The following is a 20,502-nucleotide window of genomic DNA, read 5'->3' on the forward strand; positions in this document are numbered from 1 at the left end:
TAAAAAATTATAATATAATATAATGTATTAAATTTGTATTATTATATTATAATATAATAAATTAAAGGGCGACGTAGTGGTGCAGTAGGTAGGGCTGTCGCCTCACAGCAAGAAGGTCACTGGTTCGATCCTTGGTTCAGTTGGTGTTTCTGTGTGGAGTTTGCATGTTCTCTCTGCATTCGCATGGGTTTCCTCCGGGTGCTCCGGTTTCCCCCACAGTACAGGTAAATTGGGTAAGTTAAATTGTCCGTAGTGTATGAATGTGTGTGTGGATGTTTCCCAGAGATGGATTGCGGCTGGAAGGGCATCCACTGCGTAAAAATGTGCTGGATAAGTTGGCGGTTCATTCCGCTGTGGCGACCCCGGATTAATAAAGGGACTAAGCTGACAAGAAAATTAAATGAAACATTAAATAATAAATTTAAAAATAATAATAATACATAATAAATTGAAAATAATATAGTATAATATATATTTTTAAATCATATAATATAATGATATATAATATTTTTAAGCATTTAGTTGAATATTTTATATTTTATATAATTTTTTGTCTATTTAATATATCCTAGTTGAGTAAAAGTTTGGAAACATTTATCTCACCCACCCTAAACAAACAACAGAACAGCAATCAATTATTTTTAGTGAATTCTATGTTTTTCCAATTGTATATATCATCTAAAAATACAATATTTTTATATTAGAATATTTTTTAATACTCTTTCAACCTACTGCATTACAGCTACTCCAGCCATCCCTCCAACAGTTAAAATCATCAGTAAAACATCTAAGTGCTGAGTACCGACAGACAATGCGCTGTCCCTAATGAGCGAAAGATTATGAGCAATAAGCAAATGGCCTCTTTCACTCCAGCGCCTCCAAACCTCTGATGAACATCTCTCTCTGTGTGTCCGGCAGATGAACGCAGGCCACCGAATGCAGAGATGAGACTCACAAAAGAGCCTGTGTGTTACCGTGCCGTTGCCGGATATGTCCGGTTTCAGTCAGAAAAAAAAAGCAGGTCACTTCCCAAAACGAAAGAATGACCTGGTTCACTCGGTGGAAGTGTTTTTGTTTTTACTTGCAGATGTTTAGCCAATCAGAAGCTGTTTTGATTACTGACTCCGCCCACTGGTTTACCTTAATTGGTCGTTCCAGCTCAGGTTTCTTGTAGCGTAGCCACATCATTCCAACAATGGCCATCGCAATGCAGAGCCAGTTGAAGAAGCTGAAGAAGTTGATGACGGAGAAAATGTCATTGGAGAACGCGTACAGGAGAGTCATGATGCACTGAAGGGGGGAGAAAAGAAAAGAAAAAAAATTGTGATTTAATTCTTTTAATAATATGCTAATTAATATGCTAAATCCTGCTAATCATTCAAATATCTGCACTTAATTTTAAAGTTTAAAGTCCATGAAATTTCCTAATGTTTGAGCAACAAACAGAACAGAAAAGACGATTCAAAAGAATGATTCACTCCAAAATAAGAACTGCTTAAACTGATTCACTAAAACAAAAACATAAAAAAGCAGAATCAAAAAGATCAAATTTGTTAAAATACTATGAAAAAATCTAATCGAAAGGAAAGATTTAAGCATCAAACAGAACTGATTAAACAATTCACTTAAAAAATACTCAAAAATGATTCACTTTAAAAAAGGACTGTCTAAACTGATTCACTAAAACAAGAACATTAAAAAAACAGAAGCAACTCGTTTGATATATTTAATTTGTTCAAATACTATGAAAAAAAATAATCGAAGTGAATGATTTGGGCAACAAACAGAACAGATTAAACGATTTGTTCGAAAAAAGAAGAATGATTCACTCCAAAATAAGAACTATTTAAACTGATTAACTAAAACAAAAAACATAAAAATTAAAAAAAACGAAGCAACTCATAAAAAAGATTACATTTGCTCAAATAATATGACAAAAAAATCGAATGATTTGAGCAACAAATAGAAGGAATTAAATGATTCATATAAAAAATGACTGAAATGAATTATTTACTCCAAAATAAGCACCATTTAAACTGATTAATTAAAAAAAGACTCAAAAGAATGATTCATTATTCGATTCAACTATTTAACTAACTATTTAAACTGATTAACTAAAACAAAAAACATAAAAAAAAAACGAAGCAACTCATAAAAAAGATTACATTTGCTCAAATAATATGAAAAAAAATTAAGTGATTAGAGCAACAAATAGAAGGAATTAAATGATTCATATAAAAAATGACTGAAATGAATTATTTACTCCAAAATAAGCACCATTTAAACTGATTAATTAAAAAAAAGACTCAAAAGAATGATTCACTCCAAAAAAAACTGTTTAAACTGATTCACTAAAACAAGAACATTAAAAAACAGAACCAACTCATTAAAAAGATTACATTTGCTCAAATATTATGAAAAAAAACTAATCAAGAATAATGATTTGAGCAACAAACAGAGGCATTTAAACGATTCACTTAAAAAAACGACTCAATCGAATGATTCACTCCAAAATAAAAACTGTTTAAACTGATTCACTACAACACAAACAATAAAAAACAGAACTAATTTATTAAAAAGATAAAATTTGCTCAAACGCTATAAAAAATCTAATCGAAATGAATGATTTGAACAACAAACTAAACTGATTAAACGATTCACTTAAAAAAAGACTCAAAAGAACAATTCACTAAAATAAGAACTGTTTAAACTGATTCACTAAAACAAGAACATAAAAAACAGAACTAATTTAATAAAAAAGATCAAATTTGCTCAAATACTACAAAAAAAAAAACATTAAAAGGAATGAGTTGAGCAACAAACAGAACAGATTAAACGATTTGTTAGAAAAAAAGACTCAAAAGAATGATTCACTTCAAAAAAAAGAACAACTGTTTAAACTGATTCCCTAAAACAAGACTCAAAAGAATGATTCACCCCCAAAAAAAGAACAACTGTTTAAACTGATTCCCTAAAACAAGACTCAAAAGAGTGATTCACTTCAAAATAAGAACTGTTGAAACTGACTCACTAAAACAAAAACATAAAAAAATGATTCACTCATAAACTGGACATGATATTAAGAGTTATGGGCTTGATTTTGGGACACCTACAGTAAATATGAGTGAAGGCAGAGGAGTCAGCAGGTCAGGGTGGATCATGGACAGCAAACTGGGAAGATGACCTTCTCTGGAGCCCACGAAGAACAGCCTGAAGACACACAGATCCAGTTTTGTCCATTACGTCCAGCACTAACCACCATTATAAACAATATGTGCAGTGGAAAAGCCTGCAGGCTGACTTAACAACAACAACACTAACCAGACAGATTAATCAAATAAACAACTTAAAGTAAAGTGATCTGATTAACGCAACCTCTCCCAACACTGGATATTTATAACAAGACTGTGTGTGTGTGCGCGCATTACCTAGATGAAGTAAACAGAGAGCCGTTCACAGAGCCAAAGCAGGACAGGCCAACAAACACGGGGATTATCCAAGCCATTGGACCCAAGTGGTAGTTTCCAAAGTCCTGAAATAAACCCAAAACAGCTTAATTATCATGGTACTTTAATAACTACTAATTAAAGGGAGGCTAGTAAGTAGCTTAATGAATTGGTCACACTTTACAATAAGGATTCATTAGTGAATGGATTTACTAACATGAACTAATAATGAAAAATACTTGAGCTGCATTTATTAATTATAAGAGAGAGGAATATGCGGATTCATGTGTCAAAATTTGATTGAGGACCGCCACACCCCTTTAAGGCAGGACTTCCGCTTTAAGGCCGGCTTATGTCAAAGTCATGAAGGACTTTAAATTCCCGGTCAAATTTGGTCAGATGAAGTCAATACAGACTAAAATGGAAACGTTATGTCTATGGACGACAATTGGGACGAACACCTTATGAGAAAGTTGACGATGGCTCCTGTTTAGAACGACGGAGATCTGGCCAGACATGTTTGTAGAACAGGCACGTGCAAACATAGGGCTCAACCTATGCAGTGCACATGCCCTTTTTAGTCTTGGATAAAAAGTGCCCTTCCATAATGATCTGAAGTGCTACAGCAACCCCACACCCCCACACCCCCCCACCCCCCGCTCTTCGAAATTTTTTGACCTGCACATGCCTCTTGGAAGGTCTCTGCACGGGCCTGTTGTAGAATAAGAACCAGTCTTCAGCCGTCAGGATCAGACAGAGGTCCTGAGGAGTGTGCGGTTCTCCAGAGTCTGTTATGTACCACAAGGTGACTGACCTTTCCTTTTTGTCAAATAAGTAATGACAAATGTGCTCGCTGGGCATGGCAAAGTTTTTTTTCATGTATCGTCTATTCTCATGAAGAACATTTGTTAGTTACATGCTGCTAATCCTTTTTCTAGGAGCCATCGTCAACTTTCTCATTATGTGTTCGTCCCATTTCTGTGCATCACAATTTGGGTCTGTAGATTACAATAAATATTTTTAAATGCTGTTTACTCCACATTTGCTTTTTTTTCGCTTGCATTGAGCCTTAAATTTCCACTGTAGTACCACTTACAACAAACTTTGTTTTTTTTTTCATATCTACAATCAGATTTTCTTTTTACAGAGGTATTTGTCTGATTATACATAGTTTGGCCTGAATATGCACATGATTTACAGATTTATTTATATTGACAATCTGGTTTTTGCTTTTACAGAGGGATTTGTCTGATTATACAGATAATTTACAGTTTTATTCATATCTACAATCTGATTTTTGTTTATACAAATAATTTATCTGAATATACACATCATTTACAGTTTTATTAATATCTACAATCTGATTTTTCTTTTTACAGAGGGATTTGTCTGATTATACAAGTGATTTGCCTGAATATACACATAATTTACAGTTATATTAATATCTACAATCTGATTTTTGTTTATACAAATAATTTATCTGAATATACACATCATTTACAGTTTTATTAACATCTACAATCTGATTTTTGTTTTTACAGAAGGATTTGTCTGATTATACAAATAAATTATCTGTACCTGAATATACAAACAAATTTACAGTTTTATTCATATCTACAATCTGATTTCTTTTTTACAGAGGGATTTGTTTGATTGTAAGAATAAATTGCCTGAAAATACACATAATTTACAGTTATATTAATATCTACAATCTGATTTTTCTTTTTACAGAGACATTTGTCTGTTATACAAATAATTTATCTAAATATACACATAATTTAGAGTTATATTAATATCTACAATCTGATTTCTTTTTTACAGAGGGATTTGTTTGATTGTAAAAATAATTTGCCTGAATATACACATAATTTACAGGATTATTCATATCTACAATCATTTTTTAAAATTTATTTTACAAATAGTTTACTTGAATATAAGCATGGTTTTGATTTTATTCAAATCTAGAATCAGATTTAGCTTTTTACAGAGGGTTTGTCTGATTATACAAATAATTTGAATATACACATAATGTTACGCGATACTTGCTCTGTAATAAAAAAATGAAAAGAATAAACAAAAAATAATAATAGTAATAACAAGTAATAAAAAGTGTTCAAGAAATGCAAGAAATGTATGCAAATTGGCACATTTCAATGATTTTTCCAAGTCTTGATGCAATCAATCACATTTATTAGTATGGTAACTATTTGTTTTACTATATATTTACCTGCAGTGTCTTGCATTTAAAAGCATAGGTAAAAATATGGACAATAATATTTCTATGACACGACACTTACCACAGCAACGGCCTCAGACGAAAGCATTTTCTCTGGACTGAGTGTGGTGAAGTAGGCCAGGTTGGTCAGCACATAGACAACGGTGACGATGGGGAGCGAGATGATGATGGCCCGAGGCAGATTTCTGTAAAATGTTGGCACACACTCCATTATATAATCCAGCTTTTGCAAAAACTTTACCGTGTTATATTATTAATTACACAATTGTTGTGCACTCAGCTTTGTTGTGCACCTATACATTTGTACAACAGTTTTATTTTGGTATTATTGACATTTTAGATTTCATTATTAGCTTTTTTTATTATTATTCTGTCTTTTACATTTTAGATTTAGTAAAAGTGTTAATGTAAAATAAATGTGCCTAAAAAAAACTATTTCAGTTTTCCCAGAACATGACGTCATTTTTTTTCTAAATGGTCTTTAATTATTTTGTGCCAAATAACATTATAGGTCAGTCATGTATAATAAAAACATATAGCTACAAACATAAATTGTATGAACAACCACTATTCAGTTCACTTCACTATTATGTGCCAAGAGAAAAAAAATAATTAAATCACTCACGCAGTCTAATCTTCAAGAAGAGCCCACAGTAACCTCTTCTATCATGTATTCTGTCTGACATGAGATCGCTTTGCTTCTGTCTCTCGCTATCCTGATCCATTCGTGCAGTTTCAGTTTTTCAAGATCTCGTTTGATCAGGCTCTTTATTAGATTTACCCGTGGTTTTAACAAATGAAATTATGCATGACTCTCTCTTTGGCATTTTGAAAACACAAAAATTATTTAGGTAGGCCACTATGCTATTATTAATTTTTGCTGCTCACTGTGCACGAAACAATCACCAACCAATGAGAGTGATTGTAAACATAAAAAAGCCGAAAATATTGTTGAGGGCCAATAGTTAAACGTCACTTTTGCTTTAACTTGTGCATGGCGACTACCGTCGTGTGTGTGTGTGTGCCTTCAATTGCACTCATTCACTTTCTCTCTCTCTCTCACACACACACACACACACACGTACTGTAGGTATTTACCACACCTAAGTTAATGTCGGATCCGTTAAATTACATTACAGAACACAAAACATGAATTTCTGAACAGGTATTCCAGCAAGATTAGGCTTGAATTAAGCACTGATTGTAATTTAGCTCAATATTTATTTACAAAAAGAAACAATATATGTATTCTTCGAAAGATTTCTATAATAGTAAATGAGCAAACTAAATTACATAAAATTTTAAAATGACCAAAAAACTGGTTTTAATCAATAGGAACAACAAAGATTTGGAAAAATATGTATTTTAATATGTAATCAAATGACTCAAAATATGGCATGTAAAATAAATATTCATTTAATTTCTTCAGATATTATATTCCTCCTTTAAGGGAAAATAGTGAAATAAGGAAAATATTTTATTTATTTATTTATTTATTTTTAATCATGAAAAAAATGGTCAGACTTACTTGTATGGCTCAATCATCTCCTCTGTGACAAAATTCAGATAATTCCTTGTAAACAAAAAAAAAGAGGAAAAAAAGGAATTATAAAATAAAGCATTTCTAACAAATTCAACAGCTAACAAACAAAAAAATCAAGATGTAAAAGTGAAAACAAATTACAATAACAACAACAACAACTCTCTCCTGTTTCCCATCCCTGATAGTTAAACCTGGGTCAACCCGATCACTCGACGCAGAACTATAAACCAGGCTTAAGGCTCGACTCCCACTAGTACCAATATACAGCCACATCGCACAGCTACTCGTGTAATATTGCTCATATATATATATATATATATATATATATATATATACAAATGTGTGTGTGTGTGTGTGTGTGTGTGTGTGTGTGTGTGTGTGTGTGTGTGTGTGTGTGTGTGTGTGTGTTAAATGAATTTGTTATATCTTTTGATAACTTGGCCTGTTTGTGTGATTGGGGAGCAGGAAAGGCTGCTTGCCTTCTTTTAGTAGAGAGTCATCCTCACATGCTTTCGCTACATATCAACAACAATAATAATAATAATTATTATTATTATTATTATTATTATATTCAAAAAAATTGAGAAAAATTAAATTATTAAATTAGAGAGTGAGAAGAAATGATTTTGAATTGCATTAAAGTGTTCCCCAGAGATGGATTGCGGCTAGAAGGGCATCCGCTGCGTAAAAACTTGCTGGATAAGTTGGTGGCGTTGTGCCATCGTGGCGACCCCGGATTAATAATGGGACTAAGTCGACAAGAAAATGAATGAATGAGTGCATTAAAGTAGATGTATGAAATATTGTGTTTATAGTACTCCCTGCAGAATCAACCAAATATCCAAAGTATGAGTCACTCAGCTTATTTACATAAAAAAAACACTGTGGTGTTGTCAAAACCATTATTTGCTATGCAGAATGGAAATCTGGGCCATTGAGATTTTATTGTGGTCGGGGCTACATGGCATGATCAATTAAAGACATATAAAACAAAAACATCAATCACTGTCACACACAAAAAAAGAGACTTACATCGCATTACATTACCAATAAATTCTAATTCTTCACACTTTCTCTCAATTCTAAAGTAGATTTGCGAACTCACCATCCTCCGTAAGCAAACAGCCCACTGTAAAGAGCCAATCCGATGTTGCCAAAGTCTGTGTTGCTTCCTTTGAACGAATTTTCAGGGAGAAGCTCAACGGTATCACCTATAACACAACAAAACAAAACAGCGTGAAACATGAGACCACAATGCTGTTGTAAACTATATCAGGGACATTACGCAACACAAACATCCCAAAAAGTCATAACAGCCAGGGAGGGCTCAGATATTCCCACAATATTCTCCCATGAGAGGAACAAACAAGCTTGTATGGAAGAGTTCAAGGTGGAAGACTGCTTGGCGCTATCAAAAACAATGAGCCGATCATGCTGATCTTCTAAAGGCAAGTTGTGGGCAGTAGGTCGGCGTGCAAGGTCACAGAGAAAAACTGTAGAGAAAATGAAGGGTTTGCACATTCTTGAACACCCAAAAGCCTGTGCATTTCCCACTGGATCAACAGATGAACATAGTGTTGTTTCAGGCTGAGGCCCTGCTTTCTGTCTCTGCCGTGAGAAAACTGGGGGAGAACGAGCCTCTGTGTATATGTGTCTAATAAGGGCTTCCCTAAAAGATTTACGTCTTCACCTTTAATGGTACTGTAAGTACAGCAAATACTGTAGTTCAGCAAACAAGCATGGACAGGTGTGTAGAGTAGGTCAAAAAAACTAGTTGAACAGGTTTGAAGAAAAGTATGTGGAGTACAGTAGAATCTGAGATTAAATGATAATAAACGACTTACTACTAATTAAAAAGTTAATTCATTTGTAATTACGTACTCAACAGTCACTTTATTGGTACACTTGTTCAACATTGCAGCAACTCAAAGTATTAAGGCACATAGACATGGTCAAGACGATGTGTTGAAGATCAACCAAAGGGGTCATTTGCATGACGTTTGCAGCCAAAAAATAATTAAAAATATGGACATTTTTATGAGTTTTGTCTGTTTGTGTACATGACAACAGTGTTTCAAGAGTTCGCCCTTAGCTGATGATTGATTATGAAGCTAGTTTGGCATGCTGTCCCGGGAGAGAGCCCTGAACTCGTGAGATCCTCGAGCCCGGGGCTCCCTACCGTTGCATGTCGAGAGGGGAGTCCTAGTTCAGGTAGGTCTCGAGAACTCTCCTGCTTGATGATGTTGGAAGTAGATTGATGCTGTGAAGTGTCTATGCTGTCAATTTGCTTAAGTTACATGTTTTTGGTCTGTGGGAGGAAATCGGAGAGCCCGGTGAAAACCCACGCAAACATGAGGAGAACATGCAAACTCCACCAAAGCCGGTGACATTCTTGCTGTGCGACCGTGCTGCTAACCACTAGGCCTCCGTGCTGCCCTGACAAGGAAATGGGAGGAGTAGGGGTGGAAGGGGGGATTCTTCAAGACGAAGATGACTAAAGTAAGATACTCTGGTTATTTATAGTGGTTAAGGAGTCGTCTGATTGGTAAATCAGTGTTAGCTAATGTGGACCAGGTGCTATCAATCCTAAGCACGTGCTCCTCTCGAAATTAGTTTATAAATAAACTTCACTTTGTGACTGAAAATCTATAAATCTGCAAATGTGATATCACATGGTTTCAAAGTGGGTGTTTTTGAAAATGTCTTGTTCTTGTAAAATGTCTGAAAATGCACATATTTAGGGCCCTATCACACACCTGGCACAATATGGCGCAGAGCGCGTAGGACAATATTTGTTGCTATTTTCAGACCAGTGCAGGTGTCATTTTCATGCTTTGCGCCACGTTGTTTAAATAGTAAATCCATTTGCACTACTTTGTGGACTTATGCGCATGCTGGTCTGAAAAGGAGGTGTGTTAAGGCTCATTTTTGGCTCGTAACTGTTATGATGCAACTGATATAGACTCTTATTGACCAACTAAAAGCTGGTCTAAAGTTGATGTGGGAGAGTTTTTGTAATTTAAAGAGCACCTTAGTGATGCGCCTATGTGGGTCTAAGACATACTTACATATTGCTTAATACACAGGATGTGCAGCAATACACTAATATTTTTACTTATAAACAATAATAAAGGATTAAAATCTAAAAACACTATTTTCTACATAAATATAAATGCCTTCTTCACCTCAGGGGGCTTAAGAATCTGGCTCTGTTGTAGTCTGTTTATTCATGACAATTCGCATTTGTATAATGTTATAATTATCAGTAGTACTTTTTATTATATGCATATTTATATATTTTTTGATTTGTCCACCTGTCAGGTTTGGGAGGTGTACACATCACCATATAGGGCTTTAGACTTTGCACTTAGATTGTTAAAATAGAGTCTGTAGGTGTTTAGAAAGGGATAGACTAAAGGCAAGAGCAAAAAAATGACGGAGTGTGTAGTTTGTTGTTGTTTTGTTTTGTTCAAATGCTATCGCTTCCTCAGCAAAGTATGGAATTTCTTCACTTTACAACCAAAAGGGGAGATGCAAACACTGCAAATTCTACACACACACACAAGTGCCGAGCCACTGACTGCACATTAGGGGTGTTAAATTGAATTGTTTCTTCGGTGCACCACGATGCAGATGCAGACAATTCAGTATTGGTTCAGTAATAATCATAACCGGTTATTATACACTGACTTCATTTATCTCATTTGGGCTCTGTCGCGAGAAAGGTGAGCGCGTGTTTTTGCAACACTTCAGGTGCCATATACTTTAAACCTCAGAAACTGTGCACAATTTCACTGCGTATGTGTGTTTTCCGGACAGTCTTTCACTTACACTTACAGCAGAAGCACCTATTTCTCTGCGATTGAGGGAATGAAAGTGAACTACATTTTTCTCACTCTCTGTGGCCCATTCCACCTGTTGGCGTGACTTTTCCTCTCAGCTGCTGGCGTGACTTTTTCTCCCCTCTCTTTTCCTCTCGGCTGTTACAACGATCCTTCTGGATATAGGTCTGCATTCCCGCAGCTGTACCTGTGCATTGTCGTGGGACCCGACCAGATTTCATGCGGCGCGGGAATAAATTTCCGAATAAAGCAGTCGGTAAATCTGGTTTAAATTTAACAGGAGTGGGCGGTCTCACAATTTTGCTTCCGAGCGACCAAGCAAGCACGTGTGTGTGTGTGTGTGTGTTTACAGACAGCTTGTTAAAGCCAACCCTCAAAAAATAACACTGTGTATGGAAAGCATCGTCAATGCACCTTGATGCACGGAGATATCGAATTGAACTGAATCGATGGCATGAAAATTGTAACCAAACCGAACCGTGAGACCAGTATAGGTTCACACCTCTACTGCACATCGTCACTTCTCTACAGGAGCTGTTTATTAAAATGGTGAGGGAACCAAATATTGGCCTGGCACACATAATACAGCTTATTCGGTTGTAAACATGGATCATTTTGAAAACGTGTAATCAGAAATCTTTTTTAAAATTCAAAAGTATTTTTTTGGCTAAATTATTGTTGTGCATATGCCGACCTAAGCATTAAAATGGGGTAGAAAAAGAATTGTGACTTTAAAGGTGGCATAGTGTTTGATGCCAGATTTCATAAACTAGTGATCTAATGGGATTTTCATGCACAGCCATCTGTAGTGTCTTCAGAGTATGGTCAATATAGAGTAGGTTAAAATAAATAGTGATCATTAGCTGATTAGCTAAAAATGCCTTAATTCATACCAGAGGCAGACCAGACTGGTTCAAGAAGAAGGAAAGGCAATAATAACAAAACAAAGAAATGCTTTGCAAAGAAATGCTCAGCTCACCAAAATAGGACAATAAACATTGGCAACGGGTAGTCAGGTCTGGTTAGTCTTGATTTCTGTTGTTACATAAAGCTGGTAATTTGGTGCAAATAACATGAAAGCATTGATCCATCCTGCATTGTATTAACAGTTCAGGCTGCTGATGGTGTAATGCATATTTGTGGATGGTGGTTGGTTTCTTGGAAAACTTTTGAGGTCCTTGTTAACAATTAAGAATTGTTTAAAGGGAAAGTTCAGCCAAAACTGAAGATTCTGTCATTATTTACTCACCTTTTACTTGTTCCAATCTTCTTTTTTCTATTGCACACAAAATAAGACATTTTGAAGAAAGCTGAAAACCGGAGCCATTGACTTCCATAGTGTTTGTTCTTATCAACTATAGAAGTCAATTGTTACAGGTTTTTAGCTTTCTTCAAAATATCTTCTTTAGTGTTCAACACAAGAAAAAAGATTTAGAACATTGGTAGTCTTGAGTATATTAAACGTTTTAGATGAACTATCGCTTTAAATGGCACAGCCTACCTGAGTATAGGCATGGCCACACTGCACTTCTTGCCCATTGGCTTCCATTTATACTCATTCTTGTGAACGTGCCCGAATGGAAACGCAAGCTCATGTTGCAAGTTTCGCATGCTGCTGTGTTACAAAGTTAAAGTTTGGTGAACTCTGACCTGTGAATTCACATCATGTGAATGTGTGAGACTGATAGAAGATCAATACATGACCTGTACAGAAATTTAGAACATAAAGCAGTCGCTGATTTTATCAGTGTCTCAACACCTTGCCATATCTAGGCATGGGACGATAACCGCGATAACTGCTTTAGTCAAGGTTTTAAAACCGCAAAAATGTTATGTTATACCTTTAATATGGTTTATGTTTTTTTTATTTATTTTTTTTTTTACATGTTTTTAAAACTATTTAATTTAGTTATTTAGGGCAACAGTATTGAAAAGGACCCTCCGAAATATTTTAAATGTTTATTAAAATAAAATATATTGTGTTCAATAGTGAAAAAGTAGTTTAACCCAGATATTTAAAAGGAACTCATTATGGAGTAGTAATTACAATACGTATTTATTTAAGGTTATCTTACTGTCACAATCTTATACTGGCCCATGCTTGATCATATCCCACCCTTTTTTTCCCACAAAATCACAAGACATGCTTAAATTCTAGTTTGATTGCAGTTTATTACTGCAAACCATGACCATCCCTTTATCACCACAAGTGTATTATCTTAAGTCTGATTTATACTTTTGCGTCAAGTGCACATGTAAGGTCCGGTGCAGGACCATAAATGCACAACTACTTGCAAGGCAAGTGCAGTGAGTCACGGTGATCACTCGACGCAGAAGTATAAAGCAGCCTTTATGATGACTACTTCCAGCAGAATATGTTCAAGGATATGACCATCATTTCACAAAACTGCATCATAAACTGGTTTCTTGATCATGACATTAAGTTCTCTAAAAATCCAATCGGCTCCAGTCCCCAGATCTCAACCCAAGTGAGCACTTTTGGTTTGTGGTGGATTGGGAGACTTGCATCAGGGATTTGCAGCTAGCAAATCTTTCATTGAAGCACTTTGTTGAATCTACGCCACCAAGAATTGAACAGTTTTGAAAGCAAAATACGATCCAACCCAATACTAGCAAAGTGAATTAATTAATTGGTAGTCGAGTCATTAAATGACTTGTCCTGAGGCAACAAAATTAGACTTGACTTCGTTTGGAACACTACCTAGTAGACTTATAAACATCTCCCCATGTGAGAGTGACTGCAGCCCAAGGCGAGCTCATGTGAATCAGTGTGATCAATGGATGCCAATGCTGCGTGGTCACATGACACAGCAGGCAAAAAAGTGTGTGTGTGTGTGTGTGTGTGTGTGTGTATGTGTGATTGTAGGCCTGAAGCAGTCAGGCGCAGAACGAGACTGAAAGCCTGTATAAACTCTTTGTATAAACTTGAGTATTACAGGCTCAGACCGGAGCTTCAGAGAACCGCATCAGACCAGAAGACCCCAATCTCTGTCTGAGAGAAATGCTTCAACAGCAGATCTCAGCTTACATTAGACTGAAGAGTTCCTAAAAAGCAAATGTCAGCATCCGTTGTGCAACCTCTGTTGCATCTGTTTGGACAGTTTAACGAACACTAAGATGTTTGAGAGATGAGGAGGAAAAGTAGGGCATCTGGTCAATTGGACATATGCATTGACATACTAGAAAGTATTTCTTTTTAGCATTGAGGAAAATAATATTAAATGATGCTCAATACTGAATTCTGAAAGATTAATTCAAAACATTTTGCTGTACAATATGTAATATATTTGTTTTGTGGTTTTCAACAGGATAGTAAAAAATAGTATATGAGCAAAAATTAGAACAATTTCTGAAGGGATATGGGACAGTAAAAATGAAAAAGTGGTAGCTGAAATTTCTGATATTGCATGTCATTATACAATATAAACTATAATTAAAATATTAAAATAGAAAACAGATATTGTCATAACATTTCATATACTGTTTTTATTTCATTTTAATGAACTAAATATAAAAAATAACTGATATAAAAAAATATTATTAAATAATTTATGTATTCATTAATTTCCCTTTGGCTTAATCTCTGATTTATCAGAGGTCGCCACAGGTAAATGAATGGCTAATTTATGTATTAAATAATTGTTAAAGGGTAATGAAACATAAAAATAAAAAAAATGTAAGATGCTGACAGTCATATCTGTGTCCCAAGTTGCTAAAAACACTATTAGGACACATATATTTAAAAAAAATCAAAGAAGAAAGAAAATTTGAAGCTACATTATGGCGATGAGCTCACTGTTTAAATTCCAGCGTAGAGATCAGCTGTCTGTACCAGCTGATACAAAGTGACCTCATTGAGTTTTCATTACATCTGGTAAGAAAGACTTGGTTCGAACCAATCAGCGAGTTCTATTGTAAATGAGATGCAACTTTGTTAATACGCATGATATAGCTTCAGGAGACTCTTTTTACTTGTTACAGTGTTCAGAGAAACGACACGTTGTGTTGCCAACCGTAACTCAAACAAGTACAAGAATTGTTTGGAGATATAGGTCATCAATGTTGTGTTTATAAACATGCTTCAACAAAGGTTTTGTTTCTATTTCCCCACTATTAGTGTACAGCTGGTGTGTGAACCCAGATTTGTGTATTACAGTAGTCTGCTAACATGCAACAAAAATATGTTTGCAAGAAACATTTTTTTAACTGACAGCTTTTTGGATCTGCAAATGGTGATATCCAGATTCGACACTGGTCTCCATTTAAAAAACGAGGCAGTTCCAATTGCTGTTGATTGTCTTGTTTCTACAGATTTGGTAAGTGTGTTCTTTGTTTATGTTTATTCAGATGGCAAAGTTAGTTAGTATCGTCAGCAGTACTCTTTCAGTTTTTAAAGACATACCTTAATCAAAATGATTTAGTTACTAAGTTTACAGATTTATCACTACTATATTATGGACAGAAAATCCAACATTTTTTCGGCGCTCACAAAACTCAGGGGTAGTGTGGACAAAAGGCCAAACCGTAGCAAAACATGCGTTTTAAAATGAAAACATATTAGTGTAAACGGGGCCTGCGTCTGTGTCTCCCCTGTGTCTGTGTGTTTGTTTAGTCAGTGTCAAAATTAGCTGTTGTGCACATAACGTAACTCCTCTTTTCATGCAAACCCCACCTATTTCGCCACTCGACACTCCCACCTAAACAAAACTGGACTCACTCACTTTCCTGACTTTAGACTAAAAGTGTGAAAACACACTGATGAGACAGGGGGTTTCATGGCCCTTTAAAATATTAAATAATAACCCCAAAATTAAAGAGTAATCCTTTATTTAACATCACTAAATAAGACACAAACAGGTCTATCATCCTTATATCAAAGTGAAGTGGGTTGATAATTCCCATAAAACAACATAAAAAACAACAACAACAATAACGCAGGAAGTGTTACACAATTCACAGCTAGGTTTACAGTCACATTGGTTTTATATTAATTTCCATTATGACTTATTAGAATCCAATATTTACTCTCCAAAACAAAGAAATTCCTACTTGTCAGCATACAGTATAGGCCTAATTACCAATACTTAAAAAGCATAGCTTCTGTTTAGCATCATTTACTGGTGCAAACAAACCCTTAAACCCTTTTTTTGAGGCCCCCAAAAAAGTTCCACCTGCAATGTTTATGCGAACAAGTTGGTGGAGTCTTAGATGCAGGGTGGATTCCCCTGACGTCCCAGCGGAGCTCGAGATGCTTGAGTAACCATGAGGTGTCTTGTTGCAGGCTACTTTTTAGCAATGACTCGGCAGGTTGTTGTATTAACTTTTTAGCAATGACTCGGCAGGTGTGGTAACAGAATTAAGAACTAGTGCCTCAAAACAAACACCAGCACAAAGAGACACGCTGAGACCTTTTCCAAACTTCTAAAGGAGATAAGTCTATTAAGTCAAACAGAAGCCACATTGTGCACAGAGAAATGTCACGGTGTGAATTAAACTCTTTCATCGGTAATCCTGCATGTGTTGGTTGTCAATTCAGTCATCCACATATCTTCCTCTGTCATTCTCTCTCCAAAGACAGCGAGGGTGTGTATATCTGTGGTCTTGATTCACAAGGCATGCTGTTTTCACGATTGCTTTGTATTTGCTTATCTAAGTCGCACACAAATACGCCCAGCTGCCCTGGTGTCTTCAGTCAAAGTAGGCCGTTAAATGCAGACTTACTAAAACTGAAAGTCCTGAATGACTGACGTGGAGCACTCTATAAAGGCATCGACCTCATAATCTGATTAAAATTGTTTCAAACTGAATTGGATTGAACATATAACAATTAAGTTGTTCCAAAAAACGTAAGAATTGTGCTGTTTCAACTCATTTCAAATAAGTAGTTTGAACAAGCAGAAAAAAAAAATATATTTTTTTTTTTTTGAGAAAATTTGAATCAGATTATGAGGTTTATGCCTATGTAGAGTGCTTCATGTCAGTAATTTAGGACTTTTAGTTGAAATTCAATTCATTTCCGAACATAAAGGCCACCAGTTTCGTAATTACAAGTGGAAAACTCTTGGAGCCTTGAGTTTTAGAGAAAACATTAGTTACGTAAGAAAAGCTGCATCTGTATCGATAGTAACTTTGTTGAGATTAACAATTTCCAAAATAAGAGTTTGATATATAATTGAAATAAAAATCCTGACTTATTAGCCCTCCTGTATGTTTTTTCCTGAATTTCTGTTTGATAGAAACGATGAATCCTCTTAGAGAGTGATTTGTTTATTTGCGCATGCGCACATTTGTGCAGGTGGAGAAGAACATTAGTTCATTTTTAAGTCTTCTATCGGGTTTGATCTGAACTTCCCATCACTAATATTCAGGTCATCTGGTGAAATTGTATTCATATCGCAATATATATCACAAAAAAAATAAATATCACCATGTTAGATTCTTCCAACATCATGCAGCAGCACTACTCGCTATTATTCCACTTTCGTTTTGAGTGAAAATTTTCAATTTTTGTGTAAACTAATCCTTTAACCACACAAAAAAACCACACCCAAAGGCAAGTCCAAAAACTGGCCAAATTTGAGTGAGTAAGGCCAATTAAAAGACTCGCACCCTACTGGCTTCAATAATCGACAATCAGCATTCCCATTTTTCTTTCTTTCAAAAATAATTTTGCGGCCTGTCAAGACAGATCTGCTTCTGTGGGCAGTAAAAGTGGATGCAGGGCAGATAAAAGATAAAAAGAAAAGCTAATAATCTTTTCAAATTAACCTGTTCTTTCTAGCTGACTCACAACTGAGTCAGTAATACCAGCTCCAGGCTTTTGTTTGTGCATGACGAAATGAATGGACCTTTGTTAATCTACATCTCAGACTGCAAAATCCCCTTATTGAAATCAGTAAACCAAAAAAAAAGTTATTACAGAAACAGTGGGCACAAAAAGCAGAAATGTGTGCATGTTGTTCCTCTTAGAAACTATAAATTTCAATTGCTGGTTTTGATTGTTTAAACAGAAACTACTGTAGGTCATGTCAAGGAAGGTTTTTTCAGCTAGTACTACAAATCTTTGACTGCTTTTTTTCCCTCACTCGTTCTCTAGACTACTGCCGTCAGTGTTTTAGTGTCTCAGTGGCAAACAATCAGAGCTGCTGTTCTGGCGGCACATTCAGCAATAGAAAGCCCTAAAAAAGATGAAGTACCAACATATATTAGCGTCTGAGGAATAAGACTGCTAAATCAAATAGTCAAGTAAACCGTATATTTATGTTATTTTCTCTATAGACCATTTTAATGTGGTCATGTCATTGGCCTATGAACATTTCCTGCTTGTTATCAAACTATTTCATAACTGTAACAAGAGGCAATTCAATCATAACTTCATGTTAAAACAGCTATCATAAAATTATTTATCGATATGTGGCTCTTTTTAGGTTCTCGGAAACTATAGAAATTAAAAATGTAAAACAGGAAATGGAACCGTTGATTTTGCTTACATCCCTCAAAATGGTTCATTAATAATCAGTAATAGAATATTCAACATTTAATTAAAAAATATAATGTAATTATAAGGTTTGTATGCAAACTTGTAAAGTTTATAGCATTTTTGTTCAATTTGATATTATTTTTAGATCTGTGTTAGGTCATTTTTATTCTTCGGTCTTTTGAATCTATCAGGTGGCGTCAATCTAACCTCAGATGCTGTTGGTTGGTTTCTGTTGGTTGTAAACATTTTTTACCAACCAAGTTTGTCGACGCTATTATAACGACACAGATCACTCTGCTTACTCATGCCAGAGTCTTGCTAAAAAAGTGATTGACAGGTGGTAATTTGTGCATTACCTATCTTTATTTATTAAGGATTTGCTTATGGGTAGGGCCAGACAGAATCACATTTTGTGATATTTCAGCGCAGAATTTTGTAAAAAAAAAAATGCTAATTTATGCAGAATGATTTTGGGAGTATCATAACTAAAAACCTAAAATATAAAATAAAAAACAAAACCTTTTAACTTTTTATTTAATGTTTACTATACAAATCCAATAAATACACTTTATTTGGTAAACAAAGCAAGTCTCTCATATAATATATCAACTAAAAGACAATATTACTTAAGTAAATCATATAAATATTTTCATATTAGTCAATAATATTACTGAAATAAATTTGAAAAATAAATAACCATAAATTTATACACATTTACACAAGTAAATAAAAAGAATTAAGGATGGGCTGAAAATTTGCAGAATTCTGCGTGCGTAGATTCCGTGTGGGCCTAGTTATGGGTAAAACAAAGACCAGGCATGCAGGTCAGGTAGGTGAAATGGTAGGCTACAAATAATTTATTCTGAATGAATGAATGAATGAATGAATTAATTTTATTTTATGTTTAGTCCCTTTATTAATCCGGGGTCGCCACAGTGGAATGAACCACCAACTTATTTAGCACATTTTTAGGCAGCGGATGCCCTTACAGCCGCAACCCATCTCTGGGAAACATCCACACACACGAGAGACAATATAGCCTGCTCTACACTGTAAAAAATAAATTGTTGAGAAAACAGAAAAAAATAAGGCAACTTGATGCAGTAAGAACTTTGAGTTGTCTCAACAACTGTTTTTTAGTTTTGCTCAGTAACAATTTTTTGTTCAGCTAACATAATTTTGTTTCTTTATGCAATGTTGATTATTGTATTTTACTAATGAAGATATTCTTGTCACATCAACTGAAGCAACAGTAACTGCTATTGAGTCAATACATTTTTTTCTGTTTAGTGGATGATTTTTTTTCAAATTTGCAAAATAAGTAATTAGTTCTAGTTAGCATATCATAGCAGTTAGGAGTTTTTAATCATTTTACTTAAAAATGAACACAAACTTACTACTTTATCCATTCATTTTACTTTGGCTTAGTTTCTTTATTCATCAGGGGTCACCACAGCTGAATGAACTGCCAACTTGTTCAGCATATGTTTTACAGGGTATGCCCTTCCAGCTGCAACCCAGTACTGGAAAACACCCATTCACTCTTAGACACCTGTACCTCATGTCTTTGAACTATGGCGGAAACCAGAGTACCCGGAGAAAACCCACGTGAACACAGGGATGCCAACTGACCCAGCCAGGTCTCGAACCAGCAACCTTCTTGCTGTGAGGTGACTGTGCTACCAACTGCGCCACTGTGTCACCACTCTTTCAAGCAACTGATAAACAAACTTAGTTTTCGATCGTCACGTCACGCAAGCACAAATTATTTAAATATCAACATTTCTGTTCAACACAAAAATGTTTGTCCAGAAAACTCAGTTAAACATGTAGACATAACATTTAGCGAATATTGTTGACATAACATATATTTTTATGTAATCAATTCGTTTTCACAATTCTTAGTATTTATGACAGAAAAAGTACAGTTTGCT

The 20,502-nt window shown here is 35.0% G+C and overlaps 1 protein-coding gene across 2 annotated transcripts in view; it reads right to left on the minus strand.

Annotated features, from left to right (window-relative positions):
- slc7a5 (solute carrier family 7 member 5) overlaps positions 1-20,502 on the minus strand; it is a 44,232-nt gene that overhangs the window by 15,494 nt on the left and 8,236 nt on the right. For both annotated transcript variants that reach the window (XM_073942380.1, NM_001128358.1), the window contains exons 3-8: positions 8,331-8,436; positions 7,211-7,255; positions 5,744-5,867; positions 3,429-3,532; positions 3,114-3,210; positions 1,141-1,290 (exon numbers count right to left, since the gene is read on the minus strand). In XM_073942380.1, coding sequence (XP_073798481.1) covers positions 1,141-1,290; positions 3,114-3,210; positions 3,429-3,532; positions 5,744-5,867; positions 7,211-7,255; positions 8,331-8,436 — 626 coding nt within the window. The remainder of the gene's footprint in view (positions 1-1,140; positions 1,291-3,113; positions 3,211-3,428; positions 3,533-5,743; positions 5,868-7,210; positions 7,256-8,330; positions 8,437-20,502) is intronic.

Source organism: Danio rerio, chromosome 25 (genome assembly GCF_049306965.1).
Source record: "Danio rerio strain Tuebingen ecotype United States chromosome 25, GRCz12tu, whole genome shotgun sequence".
Lineage (NCBI taxonomy): Eukaryota > Metazoa > Chordata > Actinopteri > Cypriniformes > Danionidae > Danio > Danio rerio.